At 48.0% G+C, this 18054-nt stretch overlaps 1 protein-coding gene and 1 long non-coding RNA gene across 3 annotated transcripts; both read right to left on the bottom strand.

Moving 5' to 3' along the window:
- Window positions 1-308: 308 nt before the first annotated feature.
- Window positions 309-12103, bottom strand: ERAL1 (Era like 12S mitochondrial rRNA chaperone 1). Of its 2 annotated transcripts, none has more exons than XR_015733352.1 (10): window positions 11616-12036; window positions 9099-9226; window positions 8649-8726; window positions 8069-8115; window positions 7622-7683; window positions 7347-7459; window positions 4945-5215; window positions 2971-3120; window positions 2812-2892; window positions 309-1287 (listed from the first exon to the last, which is right to left on the bottom strand). XR_015733352.1 is itself a non-coding variant. In XM_034424526.3 (10 exons), the coding sequence occupies exons 1-10, from the start codon at window positions 11959-11961 to the stop codon at window positions 1165-1167; spliced, it is 1395 nt and encodes a 464-aa protein (XP_034280417.2). In that variant the 5' UTR covers window positions 11962-12103; the 3' UTR covers window positions 309-1164. The 2 variants fall into 2 exon arrangements, 1 of the variants encoding a protein (XP_034280417.2); XM_034424526.3 differs by having other exon boundaries at window positions 4949-5215; window positions 11616-12103.
- Window positions 12104-14822: 2719 nt separating this feature from the next.
- On the bottom strand, window positions 14823-17890 carry LOC148117007 (uncharacterized). The gene is made up of 2 exons (XR_015731641.1): window positions 17096-17890; window positions 14823-16267 (listed from the first exon to the last, which is right to left on the bottom strand). It is a non-coding gene; the product is annotated as an uncharacterized LOC148117007 (long non-coding RNA).
- Window positions 17891-18054: the final 164 nt, after the last annotated feature.

Genomic DNA, 18054 nt, shown 5'->3' with positions numbered 1-18054 from the left:
GAAATCTGGGGCTCAATTGAGGTCGTAAGTCGAGGACTACAGGGGGGCACAATAGAACCCCAGGTTTCGCACCATTTTACGACTTTTCTCACCTCGCTCTGTTAAGTGAATCACTGTGGTTGTTAAGTCACACAATCGTTTAAGCGAATCCGGCTTCCCCGTTGATCTGTCAGGTGGCAAAAGGGTATCAGGTGACCTTCCTTCCTTCCTTCTTCTTTCTTTTCCTTTCCCCTCCCTCCCTCCCTCCCCCCTCCCTCCTTCCCTCCCTTCCCTGTAAGTTTGTTATTGTTCTTAATTAATGGGGCCAAATTTATATATATCTTTTAATTGTATTTTAATATTTGTATTTGATGTTTTTACTTGGCTGTTCACCGCCCTGAGTCCTCAGGGAGAAGGGCGGTATACAAATTCAAAATAAAAATAAAATAAAAATAAAGTTTGAAGAGTCACTAAATGAACTGTTGCAAACTGAGGACTCCCTGTACCGCCTCTTCTGGATTGTCTCTCCTGCCCCCATCCCAGCTGAGGAGAAGGCATTTTCTCTGATCGGGAGCCTCATTTTATTGCCATTCAATGCCGGTCAGAAGAACGGAGCCCGGACACTCACGGAGGGCGGGGGCAAGCGGGGCCAGCCAGGATGCCCGGCCTTGGCTTTCTCTGCCACGCTTCCCTCTGGATGGGAATGGGTCACGCAGACGCCATGGGGAAGTCCAGGGTATGCGCCAATCACATGCCTGCCGTCCACGCGCAGCCATCGGGGTTGAGAGAGATTCCTCGGCTGTGGAAAAATGGCTGACAAGGCTGACCCCTTCACGCAGGGGAGGAAGTTATTCCAGCTGCGGCTAACATCTGCCAGAGGTGCTTCCAAAGGGCAGGGGATTCCAGCCTCTGTGCCAGGCAGGGCAAGAGTACAATACTCACAAAAGTCAAAGAGACAAAGATGGTACCAGGTTTCTTCTTCTGCCAACCAAGGAGGCAAGAGGGCGGCATTGGCTCGGACCTGCCGGCCATCTGCCCATCGCTCATTTGGGGTCTCTGAGATGGGAAGGAGGGGGTCTCCACTTCTATCACCATCTCTGGCACGGGGGGGGGGCTTCAGAGTCCAGTTAGCGCTCTGGCCGGACAGGAGCCGCGTCCACAGAGATCTGTCTTGGCCAGGAGGGTTCACTCCTTCAGCTGGACGGAGAGCTTCAGCTGCACTTCGCACAGGAAGGCGTTCATCAAGTCGTAGCCGGCCTCGGTGGCGATCTTGCCAATCACCTGGCCGTGCTGGCCAATCAGCATCTTCTGCAGGAGGAGCAGAGAAGAGCCTTCAAGACAGCCCCTCACTCCTTTTACCAGGACCCACCCACCCAACTCTCCCTCCCTCCCTCCCTCCTCCTTCCAGTCCCCTCCCTTCCTTCCCGCCTGCCTTCCTCCATCCCTCCTTCTGTCCTCATTCCTCCCTCCATCCCTCACCCTCTCCCCTCCTCAAGCTGCAGGTGGGCTGCACCCGTCCCCCAGGGTTACCAGCGTGTTTCTAGGCGCAATTCAAGGTGCTAGTGTTTACCTTGAAAACCCTCCCGATGTCAGCGCCTCAGCGCTGGCATAGAGAGGAGAGAGATAATTTCTGAACTTTTGCCTGCTAAATCCCTTTGAAGTCGGGTTGTCGTGGAAATGAAGGGAGGGGAGACATTCCTGGGAAATGACGTCACAAGAAGTCTGGAGAATGACTTGGAAGATAGCCAATGAGAAGCAGAGAATTGGGGATCGGAAAGGGAGGGATTGGGGGGCAAAAGGTCAGTCTTGTCCGCATTGAGTCATGATCCGGTGGCTGCGCTCAATTAAAGAAAAGATTTCCTTAAAGATTGGCAGTTTGGAAATTCATTTATTTTGAGAGAGCATCGAAGTCTGACACCCTGGCTTGGGACGGGGGTTACCTAAGGGATCATCTTTTTCAACGTCTCTACCTGTCCAATTCGACCCAGCAGGTGGGGCCTGCTGCAGATCCTGTCAGCCAAAGCGTGTCAGTTGTTGGGAACTAGAAGAGGGGCCTTTTCGGCAGTGCCCCCCCCCCCATTCCATGGAACACCCTCCCTTCGGAGACTAGAAGGCCCCAATCCTGTTAGCCTTTCGTAAGGCTTTTACAACCTGGCTGTGTTCCCAAGCCTGCAGCCCTGAGGGCATCATCAGGGGCCTCGTTTCCTGGTTTTCCTGTTCCTTGGCTAACTATCTCAGGTGCTGTGTAGGCAGGTAATTCTCCACTGTCGGCCACAATTGAGCCCCAAATTTCAGCTTATTTAAGTGAGTTTTGTCCCATTTTACCACCTTCCTTGCCACAGTCGTTAAGTGAATCACTGCAGTGGTTAGGTTAGTCACATGGCTGTTAAATGAATCCGGCTTCCCCCATTGACTTTGCTTATCGGAAGGTCGCAAAAGGGGATCATGTGCCCTCCCAGGACTCTGCAACCGTCATAAATACGAGTCAGTTGCCAAGCATTTGAATTTTGATCATGTGACCGGGGGGGATGCTGCAACGGTCACTAAGTGTGAAAAAGGGTCACAAGTCACTCTTTTTCAGTACCAGTGTAACTTCAGTCACTAAACGGATGGCTTTCACTCAAGGACTGCCTGTTTATTTTTGACGCATTTTCTATTATTTTTAAAATGCTTTTTGTTTGTTTTCATCCTTTTGGAATTGCAAGCCGCCCAGAGTCATTGACTGAGATGGGCAGCTATGAAAATGGAATAAATAAATAAATAACTCTATTGAAATGCATTTTCACCCCCCCAGCCCCCCCAAGAGGAGAGACCCCAGACCCAAACACTCACCACGTATCTCTCCTTCGGGACCTCCAAATTCTGCACAATCTGGAGCTCCCCAGCCGGACCCTCTTCCCAAAGGACTGTTTTCTGGAAGAGACAGAGCCCATGCCATGAACCCGTTGGGCAAGCCGGGGGGGAGGGGGGGGCAAAGATGCTGAAGCTCACCTGTGTCACCAGGTAGGGCACTTCGTGGGGCAGGTGTTCCAAGAGTCTCGCCCGGATGAGGTTAGCGCAGATCTCTTGTGGGGACTGGCTGGTCAGGACCTCGCTGTGGTACTCCCAGGGACCCGGCTGGGCTTGCTTGAGGAGGTATTTCTGTGGGCACAAAGGATCCTGGCTCACACCTGCCGGATTCCTACCTGTACAGCAGTTCTGAGGCATCTGCTTCCACTGCACAGAGGGCTGCAGGATTCCTCTGCTGGCTTCGGCATCTCTTCTCTCCTACACAGGTAGTCCTCGATTTACGGCCCACAACTGAGCCCAGAATTTCTGTTGGTAGGCGGAACAATTGTTAGGTGAGCTTTGCCCCGTTTTACAATCGTTCCTGCCACGGTTGTTAAGTGACTCATTGCAGTTTTTAAGCGAGTCACACGGTTGTTAAGTGAATCTTTGCTTCCCCACTGACTTTGCTCATCGGAAGGTCGCAAAAGGGGATCACATGACCGTGGGACACAGCAGCCGTCATAAATATGAGTCAGTGGCCAAGTGTCTTGATCACATGACCACGGGGAAGCTGCTACAGTTGCGTGAAAAACAGTCGTAAGTCGCTTTTTTCAGTGCTGTTGTTAACTTCGAATGGTCACTAAACAAGAGGTGGTAAGTCAAGGGCTACCGGTATCGATGAAGATTCTCAGTCATCCAGGTAGAGTTGTCAGCAAGGTGAGTCACTGCAGTTCTTTTAATTTTTTTTTTAATTTAAAATGTTTTTGTGCTTATCCAAGTAGCTTCTTCAGACAGAGCCAGTTGGCTAGGGAAGCCCCCCAGGGTGGGTTCTCTGCTCACCTAGTCTGAATTGGGCCCTTAGGCGAGCAGTAATTCCTCCTAAATCTTTTCTCTTAAGCCATAATTCCCCACCCACCCACCTGACATAGCATGGCTGGCTGGGGAATTCTGGGAGTTGACGTCTACAAGCCTTAAAGCTGCCAAGGTTGGACGCTCCTGGCCTAGGTATACAGAATAAGCTACTTGAATAAGCTACTTGAATAAGCAGCGAAACATTTCCAAGCAGAAAGGAAGAGAAGTCCAGGTGCCTTGAGTCCACTACCCGATTTGGGCAACTTCCCCCAACTCAAAAGAAAACCCAGTTTTCAGCTGAAATATTTCCTGCTGTTCTTCTCCCCACCTCCCCATTCTGTTTAATCCTGGGGAGGCTGGGAATGAAGCATTTCAGTCGAAGTCTATGGCTATGGGTGTCAAACTCATGTGTCACATGCCGGCCACGTCCATCCCCGGTTTAGCGAAGGGGGAAAAAGTCCCGATACGTCACGTGACAACATGAGTTTGACACCCCTGGTCAGGTCAGGGTTGTCCCAAAGGTGCTTTTCCAAAGGGCAACCGGACTTTTTAAGGGTTTGGGGTTTTTTTGTTTTTGTTTGAAAACCTTTCACTTCTCATCTGAGAAGCTTCTTCAGGTCTTCAGAGTTCCTTTCTTCCTTCCCATTCTTATCACTTCTTTCTCTTTCTTTTTCTTTCTTTCTTTCTTTCTTTCTTTCTTTCTTTCTTTCTTTCTTTCTTTCTTTCTTTCTCTCTCTCTCTCTCTCTTTCTCTCTCTCTCTCTCTCTCTCCCTCCCTCCCTCCCTCCCTCCCTTCCTTCCTTTTACAAGTTCTGGATGTTCCAACACTGGAGTTTTTAAAGAAGAGATTGGATAACCATTTCTCTGAAACGGTCTAGGGTTTCCTGCCTCAGCAGGGGGTCCAACTAGACGACCTCTAGGGTCCCTTCCAACGCTGTTATTTTGTCTTGTCTCTTCCCTTCCCTTCCCCCCACTCCCCCTCTGAAGAACTGAAGAAACTTCTTGGATGAGAAGCGAAAGCTTTTCAAGGAAAGCAACAAGGCCCCCGTTGCCTTTGGGACCAGCCTTTCCACCCCTTCCCCGTGGCCGTCTGGGGCTCAAGGGCCTCCTGGCAGGGGTCACTCACGTGCCTTCAGGGTGTCCACCTCCTCCTCCTGCAACGCAGCCAGCATGAAGATCTCCCGGAAGCCGGCCCAGCCTTTCTGCGCCTTGGAGCCCTCCGGGGTCTCGTTCTCCTGCTCAGAAGCCAAGCCCGGCCCCTTCCCCACGGGCTCCGCAGGCAGGTTTTTGGGGGGCCTGTACAGAGACCGGGTTCCCAGCTTCTTTCCTCCAAAGGCGCCTTCGGTCAGCTCGACCACCAGCTCCAAGAGAAGGCCCTTCTGCTTCACCAGATCCACCTGAACCCACAAAGTGGAAGGGAAATCAAGTCGGGGGTTTTAGCAAGTCACGGAAAGACAGAAAACGGACATTCAAAAAAGACCCAGAGGTGTGTGTTGGAGGTGTGACTGTGCTGATGCTACTTATTTTCATGTTTGGTGGACTTGTAAAAAAGTTAAAGCATTTTGGATAAAAATATGGTGGATTATTCAAAATATTTTAAAAAAAAGGATAAAGTTTACTCCACAGTTGTTTTTGTTAGGTATAGTTACAGATTGTACAGTAAATAATAATAATAATAATAATAATAATAATAATAATAATAATAATAATAATAATAATAATAATAATAATAATAATAATTTTATTTCTATACCGCCCTTCTCCTGAAGGACTCAGGGCGGTGTACAGCCAATTTAAAAACACAAGACACAACAATAATTAAAAATTAAAATAATTAAATAGATTTGGCCAATTTAAAACCCCAAAAATTAAAATACCCCAATTTAAAATTATTATATTGACAGCCCCTATTGACAGTTATAGAGATCAATTTGATTTTGAATTTAATAACTGCAGCGAGACTTTTGGTGGCGCAGCACTGGAAGAAGGAAGACTTACCTACTATTCAAGAATGGACACTAAAAGTAGTAAATTTAGCAGAAATGGCGAAAATTTCAGCATACTTAAAGGACAATTCAAATGAGAAATACATGCTAAAATGGAGAAGATGGGTTGATTATATTCAAGGCAAATATCGGACTAAAAAATTTCAAATAGCTTATGAATGATCCAGAAGATTTTATAAAGTACTTAAACTTAGTTTAGCAAGAGGGGAGTTAAAAGTTCAAGAAGGGGGTAGGAAGCTATAGATAACTAGCCTTTGCTAGCTTATGTTTGTTAAATGTTTTACCCTGTATTTTGCTCTGGGAAGTGGAGGGGGGGAGGGGAAGCGGAGGGTTAGTGAGGGAGGAGGGAGGGGGTAGGGGAAATGTTTGTAAAACTTTTAAAATTGTTCAATAAAAAAAAAAAAAGACCCAGCGATCCATCGATCCCGCCCTTTCAGTATTTGTTTTCTATTTATTGTTTTTAATTATGACTTTTAAAAAAAATTACGTTAGGATTATTTTATTTTTTATTTCTTTATTCATTTATCTAAGGGCCCCTCCACATCGTGTTTCAGTAAAACACAACACAGGTGAAAATACAAAACACAGAACATAAAATCGTAACTCTTTAATAACGGGAAGGTTACAAAAGTGTGTCTAAGCTGAAATGTAATTTTTTACTTGGTTAAAATTTACTTCCTTCTTCTGCATTACCGGTAGTCCTCAATTTATGGCCACAATGGAATCCAAAATTTCCATTGCTCAATGAGACATTTGTTAAGTGAGTTTTAAGCCATTTTATGACACTTATCACAGCTATTAAGGGAATCACTGCAGTTGATAAGTTAGTTAGTAATGACTTGCTCACTTAGCGATGGAAACCTTAGGCTCAGTTGTGGTCGTAAGTTGAAAACTACTTGTACTTATCCTAAAAGACATGCTAAAATATAATCCGGTGTTCCTGGGATACTGCAAACAGGTGTTGCCAAGCTCTCGAATTGTGGTCATGTACGGGGCTGGGGGCAACTGTCCAAACTTCAGATGGGGATCCCAGTCCCCTTTTTTAGGTACGTCATAACTCTCAACACTCGCTAAGTGACTGCTTCTAAGTTGAGGACTACCAGTGAAATTAGTTTGCTTCTCATTGCAAATAACATAGGAAAGAGAAAATTCCAAGAATACCTTCTTTTTTTCTAGGAAAGAAAGATTTAGAGGTAGCCCTTGACTTACAACAGCTCATTTAGTGATAATATTTTGAGAATAACTGAACAACAGAGTTGGAAGGGACCTTGGGGGTCTTCTAGTCCAACCCCTTGCTCATTGGACAAATGGCTGTCCAGTCTCTTCCTGAAAACCTCCAATGTTGGAGCAAAACCTCTGGAGTGAAGCTGTTCCACTGGTTAACTGTTCTCAAATTCTCTGAATTGTTCTCTGTTCCAGAGGACTCTTTGGCTCGTGGTGAATGAAAGACCCACCTAACCCAGAGATGACCCAACAGGTGATACCCCCTCCCCAGGCCGAAGTTATAGCCCAACAAACTCACCTTGTTCAAGACAAGGAGGCTGGGAACCTGCGGAAACTGCTTCAGGCAGCGAAGTACCTGTGGGTGAAGCTGGTGCCGGGTGTGGCGATCAGAAACATCCACGAGGACCAGCACTTAAGAAAAGGAAGGAAGGAAATGAACTATGGGTTAACCATCCATCTTGTGGGAGTGCAAAGTGAAATTCAGAGGAATTCGTGGCACAAGCACGTGGCAGCCCTGCCACCTTCACCTAATCACAGGAACGAAACCAGGGAATGACATCCGATAACCCTCACCTAAATCTGCATCGTTCAAGCTGTTGAATGGGTCGGACAGCATGGACTTTTCCAGGTTGTGTCTGAAATGGGAGACAGGCAAAGCTTCTGTCATCAAGTGAATACTTCTCTCTCTCTCTCTCTCTCTCTCTCTCTCTCTCTCTCTCTCTCTCTCTCTCTCTCTCTCTCTCTCTCTCTCTCTCTCTCTCTCTCTCTCTCTCTCCCTCCCTCCCTCCCTCCCTCCCTCCCTCTCTCTCTCTCTCTCTCTCTCTCTCTCTCTCACACACACACACACACACACACACACACACACACACACACACGAGACCCACTGTCCAGAGCAGAGGACAGTGGGTCTCGGCAATTTAAGACTTGCAGGCTTCCATGGCTCGGGAATTCTAGGAGTTGGAAGTCCACAAGCCTTCATGTGGCCAAGGCTGGACACTCCTGATCTAGACTCCTTCCTACCTTTTGCCTTTGGCAGCGGTGGTGAGGCCAGGGGTGTCCAAGATAATCTAGGGAGAGAACAGGAATTTAAGCATGTTCAAATTAGGACAATATTTTCCTTATTTTTGCAACAATCTATCCAGGGTGCCTTGAACTGTCACACTGACCAGCCTTCAGGAGAGAGGGACAATCTGGGCAGTCAAGCTATTCCCTGCAAACTGAAGTTTGCATTTTGGTCAGGAGAGTCATCTCTTCCGAAAGGATCAGGGAGAGAAAAAAGGGGGAAGGATCCAAAATGTGATCTTTTAGATGCCTGAAAAGTCTCCCTTTCAGCATCCGAAGCTGCCTCCCTTGGTGATCCTCACAGTTGCTGCTACACGCAGAAGCTGCTACACGCAGTCCTCGACTTAAGTCGGTCGCTTCAACTACAGGTAGTCCCTGATTTAAACCCATTCTTAGTGACCATTTAAAGTTACCATGGCACTGAAATAATGACTTATGCCCGTTTTTCAGTTATGACTGATGCAGCATGCCCATAGTCAAGGTTTTTCTTTGAATATTGAAAGAAAAACAGTTCATACTCACTGTTATGACTACTCACCAGTTGGGTATCCTCAGCTGTGATGACGCCTTGAGCGTTGCATCTTGTTGTGTGCACCTTCCTGGAGACGGGCAGGATCTGCCAAAAAAAACACCCAACTCAGAATGTTTTATATCGTAAGGCCTGAAGAGTAGCATTTATACTTTAGTCCTCAGAATTGGGAGCAGAATTTCCATCGTTAGGCAAGGTGGGCTAAGTGAGTCGCATGCAATTTTACCACCATTCTTGCCAGGGTTGTTAAGTGAACCACACCCGCACTAAGCGAATCGGGCTTCCCCAGCTGATTTTGCTCGTCAGAAGTTAGCTGGGAAGTTCACCAGTGACCGTGGAGATGCCGCAACGGTTGTTCAATGAGAGGAATCAATCACTTTTTTCAGTGTCGTCGTAACTTCCAATGGCCACTAAACAAGTGTTGACGTGCTGACAACAATTCAAGCCCCGTGCCTTTACCTTCCGTCCGAGTAGCTGGTTCGACAGGGTGGACTTGCCAGCGTTGGGAGCCCCGATAATGGCCACTCTCAAGACTTTGGGGTTCTTCGGCTGATCTGGGCGGTGGGACATCAAGTATTTATGATCACCTGCAGGAACAATGTACAGGTTCAGTGGGTCACCAAGAGGGATTCCGGCAAGTGGCGTTCAAAGCTCAGGAGGCATTTCCACGCTCTAAATATTATGCATTTCTCCTGCACCCCAACCCCCGCAGAATGCACGGGAAGGATGTGTTTATTTATTTATATCCTACCTTTATTTTGGTTACAAATGTATCAAGGTAGCAAGCATATTCAACACATCTTCCTTCTCCTATTTTCCCCATAACCACCCTGTGAGGTGGGTTGGGTTGAGAGGGAGACTGGCCCAAATTCACCCATTTGGCTTTCATGCCTAAGGCAGGACTAGAACTCACCACCTCCTGGTGATTGGCCCAAATTCAGCCAGGCGGCTTTCATTCGTAAGGCAGAACTAGAGCTCATTGTCTCCTGGTTTCTAATCTGGTGCCTTCACCACTAGACCAAACTGGCTGTTTATTTACTTGTTTAATTTCCTAAGTGACCTAGATGACTCTGGGTGGTTTACAACGTAATTTTATAACTGTGTGTGTGTGTGTATACAGACACGCTCACACACACACACAAACAAGAGTACAGAATAACAGAGTTGCAAGGGATCTTGAAGACCTCTAGCTCAAACAGAAGACCCTATACCATGCTAGCTGAGGAATTCTGGGAGTTGAAGTCCACAAGTCTTAAAGTTCCCAAGGTTGGATACTCTCATCTTCCTCCATTCCAGACAAGGCTGGCTGTCCAGTGTCTTTTTGAAAACCTCCAGTGATGAAGCACCTACAACTTCTGGAGGCAACGTCTGTTCCATTGCTTAATTGTTCTGTCAGGAAATTCCTCCTTAGTTCTAGGTTGCTTCTCTCCTTGATTGGTTTCCATCCGTTGCTTCTTGTCCTGCCTTCAGGTGCCTTGGAGAATAGATTGACCCCTTCTTTTTTATGGCAGCCCCTCAAATATTGGAATACTGCTACCATGTCCTCTCTCTAGCCCTTCTCTTTGTGAGACTAGACATACCCAGGTATATTAATTACACACACTATATATGTATGTATGGCATGTACCACTAAATAAGACATCCCCAGATAACAAACCCAATCGGGCTTTTGCGCGCATGGCAATAAGGCCAAGCGCATATAAGACCAGGTCTTATTTTCAGGGAAACACGGTACATACATACATACATACATATATGGGCTGCTAATATATATATATATTGTTTTTCTATCAAGACACCTGGTCTACCCCAGCATGTGGGAGGGAGCATACTGCATACTTTTCGCCTTTCAGTTCCAATCCAGGAGCCCTCAAGCAGTCGCATTCACGACAAACCATTTTATACCAAATTTATATTTCGCTGATAAAGAAATAAAGGGAGACTAGTATAGATCTATTTCAAGCTATTTAGCTCTCATCAGCTAGCCATACCCTAACTTGGATTCGAACTTGGGCTGCCTGCATGTTAGGCAGTTGTATTAACCTCTGAGCCACAAGGTCTCCTCCCTTCATCAGCTTGAGCCAGGGGAGAGATTAAGTGTGTGTGTGTGTATACACACACACACACACACACACAATTATTCTCAATGAAAAAGGGCAGGGTTTTTTTTTTGTTCTAATCTACCATGTTGTTTCTAATCAAATCCGGAACACCATTTCTTACACAAATGCAACAAATAAGTGCACACTTCTTCTTACAGCTCCCCCACAGGGTGGCTTCCCAGGTGGGGTTCGTTCTGTCATTCACAAAGCAACCTGCATTTCCCACCAACCCCTTGAAGCCATCGGGAGTATCAGAACTGCAAGTAGCCCTCGACGTACGACCACAATGGAGTACAATAGTTTCTGTTGCTAAGCGGGACAGGTGTTAAGTGAGTTTTGCCTCACTTTTTACGACCTTTCTTGCCACAGTTAAGTCAAGTGAATTTGGCTTGGCTTGTCAGAAGGCCGCCAAAGGGGATCACGTGACCCCAGGGACGGTGTGACCGTCATAAATACGAACCAATTAGCAAGCGGCTGAGTTTTGATCACGTGATCATGGGGACGCTGCGACCGTCACAATTACGAGTCCGTTGCCAAGCATCTGGATATAAATCACGTGACCCACAGGGAGGCCACAACGGTCGTAAGTGTGAAACACGGTCCTGAGTCAACTTTTTTCAGTGCAGTGGTTGACGCTGAATGGTCACTAAACAAACGGCTGTAAGTCGAGGACTGCCTGTAATCTTTCTTTCCTAAATTTGAAAAAAAGGTTTTCCTCCAGCGGTCTCTAAACGAACGGGTGTAAGTCGAGGACTGCCCGGAGAAGGACGGGCTGGGAAGACCCGCTTAGCAACAGAAACTCTTTCGGGGGCCAAGAGGGGAAGAGACCCCACTGGACCCCCCCGATCGCCCCCCCTCCAGGGTCGAGGCCCACCGTGAAAGGCGCAGGCGGGCGGGGCGGCCGAGCCCCCCAGAGGCGGATCCGCTTCTCCCGGGGCGATCCCGGCCAGGTGATCCAGGGCGGAGTGGCGGCTCTGCGGGCGAGCCTGGGCGGCCCAGAGGGGCTCCGTAGGGCCGGTCCCCGGAGGGTCCGAGCGTCCGCAAGCCCGGGCTGCCTCCTGCTTCCTCTTGACACCTGGTGGCCGCGAGTTCCGCAGGCTCAGTGCGCGGCCCGAGGCCGGCTCCAGGCGAGGGGAGGCGGCCGGGAGGAGCCGGGCCCGACGCGCGGCCAGGCCCAAGGCCCGCCAGCCCAGCGTCAGCGCCGCCGCCGCCGCCGCCATGGTGTTCCCAGCGCCTCACGAAGCTCCCGCGCTCGCCTGCGCCGCCATCTTGGCTCTCTCGGCGCGAAAGGCCTTATGGGAGGCGAGGGAGGCGACCACAGAGACGAGCGGCGGGTAGAGCGACGCGGGGGGAGGGGCCCGCGCAGAGGCGTCGTAGGCGTGGCTTCTGAGGAGGCGTGGCGCCGCCGCCGCTTTCTTCTTTTGTGCGCTTCCATTTCACAGCCCCGCACCGAGCATGCGCAGAACGCCTGCTTGAGTTGGGAGCGCGTGCGCTTGGTCTGTGTCACGTGACGGGGGAAAAAAAGAAGACCTGAGACAAAGTTCCTCTGAGCATACGCAGAGGGCATTCCAGACTTGCTTGATCTCCGTGGGCCCAATTCTTCAAATTCTCTCTGTGGCAACCCCCTCTCCACTGCCCTTGAGTTCCTCTGAGCATGTGCAGAGTGCCTTTGCCTCCCGGCCCTTTGGTCTCTATGGAGCTGGGAGGATCTATTTTGTTTGCTTATTGCAAATTCTTCAAAGGCTTCAGCGGACTCTGCGGCACCCTCCTTCCCCCCCCCACTCCGCTGCCCTTGAGTTCCTCTGAGCATGTGCAGAGTGCCTTTCCGTTCCAGACTCTTTGATCTCTATGGAGCAAGCCCGGGTCTGTTTTCTTCCCTTAGTTCGAGTGCTTCAAGGGCTTGAGTGGCCTCCTTTGCTCTCCAGTTCCTCTGAGCATGCACAAAGTACCTTTGGAGTCCCACCCTGTTTGATCTCCGCAGGGTCCCTTTTCTGCCCTGACTATTTTCTTAATGCAAGCATTTCAAGGGCTTAATCATTCTCTGGAGTCCCCCCCCCCCACCTCTGCCCTCCAGTTCCTCTTGTTAGAAGCCGTACGAGTTCGCAGACGGAACTACCCGAGACAGTGGCTTGAAAGCAGCAAAGAATTTTTATTCACGTATTTGCAAAGAGGGGTGCACAGAAGGTGGAGCCAGAAGGAAGCATCCACCCGCTTTTTACTCCCCCCTGCACAGGTTCACTCCCCCCTCCCTTGTTCAGCACAGCATCCTATTCAAAACACATCTACCTGATATGGTTCATGCTTCTCCTGCACCCATAAACCACGGCCTAATTTTTGCTAGCATGGGCTCCGTGGTTATTTTCCTACTTCCTCGGCTTGCGGTTTCAGCTGGCGTTCAGGCTGGCTCCTCTTGTGGTTTCCCTGGCTTTTAGTTGTCAGCTCCTGCAAAGCATCAAAACAGTTTATAGCGGTTCCATTTAAGGCAGTGTTTCTCAACCTTGGAAGCTTGAAGATGGGTGGACTTCAACTCTGGCTGGGGGATTCTGGGAGTTGAAGTCCACCCATCTTCAAGCTTCCAAGGTTGAGAGAAACACTGATTTAAGGTATCAAGCCTCTCCTTTTGAGAAACAATAGCAACTCCCCTTTTCCTAGAAATGATGATGGTTATTATCCTTGTTGGAAGGAAAATCCCTCTGGTTGAGTTCCAAGCTGGGAGAAAAAACCTGGAAATAATGGAGGCTGTTTGGAAAGAGGGTTTATTGATGGACAGGAGGACCACATGGGTTTGAGGTCCTGGTGCAGCTGAGCAGGTGGGGTGGAGAGTGAGTATCCATACCACAGGTGGTATTTAGCCAGTTCGGACTGATTTGGGTGACCTGGCTTCCCACATTCTTTTAAATCAGAAGTCTTCAAACTTGGCAAATTTAAGACTTGTGGACTTCAACTCCCAGAATTCTCCAGCTGGGATATTGAATTCTGGGAGTTGAAGTCCACAAGTCTTAAAGCTGCCAAGTTTGAAGATCTCTGTTTTAAATGATCACTTTTCTTGTAAATGACACTCTGAGGATACACAGAGTGCTTTTTGCGAAGGCGCGGCAGCCCTGCCATCTCCTCTCTTCTCTAGGGGTCTGGGGTCTGCCATCAGCCCCCACCCAACAGAAGGAACACGGGGCGTTTGGGATGCTTATAGAGGAGAGAACCGAGGTGCCCTGGTACCCCCTGCCAAGCCAAGTGGCATACAGTTGCCCCCTCCTCCCATTATAAACACAGGCAAAGTGCCCCAAAGAAACCCACTTGGGCCTCCCTGTGGGGTGGTCCCTCCTGCCTTCTCAGGACAGCCTGCCTGGCAGGAGACCCCCAAATCTTCCCAACCAGCAGAGGAGGTTGAGTTAGAACCCCAATCCTCCTCCCCTCCCCTTGATAAAATCCCAATTAAGCTTTTAAAATCTTTATTAATTAAAGTTTCCAATTCCATTGGAATTCTTCTTTGGGCTCCGTCTTAAAAATGATAAATTAAGTGTCCGTAGGCAGATTAATATAGGGACGCGATGGCTCAGTGGCTAAGACACTGAGCTTGTTGATCGAGAGTTTGGCAGTTCAGCGGTTCGAATCCCTAGTGCCACGTAACGGGGTGAGCTCCCGTTATGTCTCCCAACTTCTGCCAACCTAGCTGTTCGAAAGCACGTAAAAAATGCAAGTAGAAAAATAGGGACCACCTTTGGTGGGAAGGGAACAGTGTTCCGTGCGCCTTTGGCATTGAGTCATGCTGGCCACATGACCACAGAGACATCTTTGGACAGTGTTGGCTCTTCGGCTTTGAAACGGAGATGAGCACCGCCCCCTAGAGTTGGGAACGACTAGCCCATATGTGCCAGGGGAACCTTTACCTTTATGCAGATTAATGGAAAGTACCCTCATCCTCGGTGTGTGGGGGTCCCTATTTGCCCACCCAGTCCAGTCCCATCCCATCCCACCAAGGCAGGGTTGAGATGGACAGTCCCAGCTGGACTTTTGACCAACCTCAAAGACCCTGCGTGGGCTGACCGTTTTCCCACACCCCATAAGAATAAGAGGCAGCAGACACGAGAGCCCTTGAGGCCATGCTTTATTTTCACACAGGAAGATGGGCTACGGTGTCCTTCTGAGGCCAGTGGCGTCTTCTTGTTTTCTGCTGGAAGGAGATTATCTGGCAGGGCAGAAGAACCCTTACCATTACTAAACTCAGTAATGGTAACGGTTTCGCTGACACGCCACGAGGTCGGCCTTCCACGATGTTTGCAGGGCAGTTGTGTTGCAGATCTGAGCGCAGCCCCCTCCCCTCGTCTGCACCCCCGCTTTCTTGGGGTCACCCCACTCCAGGCATGAAATGTAGCTGTTCCCCTTGATAAAGTGAGCCTGATTTACATCACTCAAAAATGCTTAACGCTTTCCTGCGGGTATAAGCCTGGGGACAGCAGGGGGCTGGACTAGAGGACCTCCAAGGTCCCTTCCCTGTTGTTATTCTGCTAGCAAGATGGGCTGCATTTAAACGATCATACAACACCAGCCTAACCCCAGGTCCTTGGGAAGGACTGGATAGGTGGATAAAATTGGCAAATCCAGGCTAAACATCTGGCCAATCATAATAATTAACTTACATCTTGCAATGGTATGTGGGCTATTATTAAACAACTTCTGTCTATTCCAGGTCCTTGAGGAGCATAAAATTGGCAAAGGTATTTTATTTATTTAGATTTCATACTTCCCAACTGCCATCATATCCAGGGTAAACTTCTAGCCGTCTGTGTTACCAACCATAATAACTCAAGAGTTGAGAAACTGTGGCCCCTTTGATGACCTGTGGACTTCAACTCCCAGAATTCCTCAGCCAGCCAATATGGCTGGCTCAGGAATTCTGGGAGTTGAAGTCACATGACATCAGAGGGTCCATAGCTGCCCATTCCTGCCTTACAAAATGTGGTTTTTATATTCTGTAAGTTGCCTTGAGTCGCCATGGGCAAATAGGCGGCAATATAAATTTAATAAAATAAAATAAAATAAAATAAAATAAAATAAAATAAAATAAAATAAAATAAAATAAAATAAAATAAAATAAAATAAAATAAAATAAAAATAAATACAGACTCAGGAGTCCTCTCCGTCCCTTACATTTCAAATGATGGAAAACATCCTCTCTACAGGCAAAAGCGTCTGATGGGGGGGAGGGGGGAATTAAAGCTAGGAAATCCCCAGCCTTCTAGTCCATATTAAGGAGTCAGGCTCTCTGCTTTATGCTTGCCCTTTTCCTGCTGGCTCTCTCCCATGAAAACGCTTCCCTCGAATAATAATAATAAAAAAAATCATCTTTTGCAGCCAAGGTGGTGGAGATGCTTCTTGAGTGGAAATCTTGAAGGGATGGATCCAGGAGCCCCAGATAGTACATCATCTATACTGTAGTGTCTGATTCCAACTTACAGTATATGATGATATCCGAGCTGGAACCTCAGCAAGTCTTTTTTCTCCCCAGGGATGCCTGCAGCTGGAGAACTGGGAGAAAGAGGGGGGGTGGACAGAGAAATTAGGGAGATAAAACTAGTTTAAAATGCGCAGTGGGGCACTGGCTGGACCCTCCCAAAAAGTGGGGTTTTCCAGCTGTGCTCAGATTATACTTTGCACCTGTACATAAATAAATAATTGGGACTCTTCGGACCAATCTGCAAATTCCAAACTGAACTAAACTAAATTAAACTGAACTAAAACTAATCTAACCTAATCTAAACTGAAATAAATTGAACTAAACCTGAACTAAATATAAACCAAACTGTACTAAACCTGAAGCAAACCCAACCTAACCTAAAACTGAAATAAAATTAAAATTAAACTGGAAACTAAACTACGTTGAACTGAATTGAACTGAAGTAAGCTAAACTAAGCTATAAACTAAACTAAGCTAAGCTAAGCTAAGCTAAACTAAACTAAACTAAACTAAACTAAACTAAACTAAACTAAACTAAACTAAACTAAACCTAATATTGTAATTGTCTGGGCAGGAAAACAAAACAATTACAATTTTGTAATTGACATAATTACAAAATTGATTGACAGGACGATTGCTCTCCGCCTAAAGGGGCTTCTGTCTTTTGCTGCCTCAAAGTCTTTTATTCTTTGCAGTGGATTGAGGCTGTGCAGATCTTTGAAAGACAGGCTGGATTGAAATGCAATGAAAATACATTTTCCCTACTGGTTTCCACCCTTCAAAGAAACAGAAATAAAACTTGAGGGGCAGTACCCTCCTTGCTTTGTGCTTTGGGTTCTGGAGCAAAGTAATTTAAGAAACTGTTCACATAAAGAGGCTGTAAATATTCTCAGACATACCCATTAAAGCAACGTGTTCGAGACCGTTGGGAAGCTAAATCGTATGATGAATGGTTGCAGGATTTGGGTTTGGCCGGTCTACAGAAAAGAAGGACCAGGGGAGACATGATAGCAGCCTTCCAATATTGGAGGGGCTGCCCCAAAGAAGAGGGGCTCAACCTATTCTCCAAAGCACCCGAAGGCAGGACAAGAAGCAACGGATGGAAACTCATCAAGGAGAGAAGCAACCTGGAACTAAGGAGGAATTTCCTGACAATAAGAATGATTAACCAGTGGAACTGCTTGCCTCCAGAATTTGTGGGTACTCCATCACAGGAGGTTTTCCAGAAGAGATTGGAGATTTGTCCGAAATGCTTTAGGATTTCCTCTTCACAGGGGATTGGACTAGAAGACCTCTGAGGCCCCTTCCAATTCTATGATTCTATAACAAACTAACAGAGTGGGAAGGGACCTCGAAGGTCTTCTAGTCCAACCCCCTGCTCAAGCAGACCATTTCAGACAAACGCTTCTCCAATCTCTTCTTAAAACTCCTCCAGTGTTGGAGCACCCACAATATCTGAGGCAAGATCTTGGGCAGCGGGTTGGACTAGAAGACCTCTGAGATCCCTCCCAGCCCTAGGATTGAATGACTCAAGGTCCAGAAGACAGAGCTGCGCACACACCACACACCACTTCCAAGGTTCCCCTGTTCCTGGCGCCAGGTTCAGTGCAGAGGGCACCCTGGGAAAAAGGTGCGAGGCCCCCTCCCCAGATGGGCACTTACCCTCTCGTGCATCTGGTGCTTCCAAGGGCAGTGGCATCGAGTGGGGGCTTCGGAGGGAGGCCCATTTATAGCCCCCGCAGCTGAGGCAGCCTATCTCACCAGCCCTCCTGCTTGGCCCCTCTCCAACACCCCCCCTCCAGACAGCCAGGAATCTCAAGTGCTCCGAGGACACCCAGGTGGGGCTGAGATAAGGCAG

Source organism: Pantherophis guttatus, chromosome 1 (assembly GCF_059756535.1).
Source record: "Pantherophis guttatus breed Tessera chromosome 1, ASM5975653v1, whole genome shotgun sequence".
Lineage (NCBI taxonomy): Eukaryota > Metazoa > Chordata > Lepidosauria > Squamata > Colubridae > Pantherophis > Pantherophis guttatus.
The sequence above is the reverse complement of the archived record's forward strand: the minus strand, read 5'-3'. Positions and strand labels throughout refer to the sequence as shown.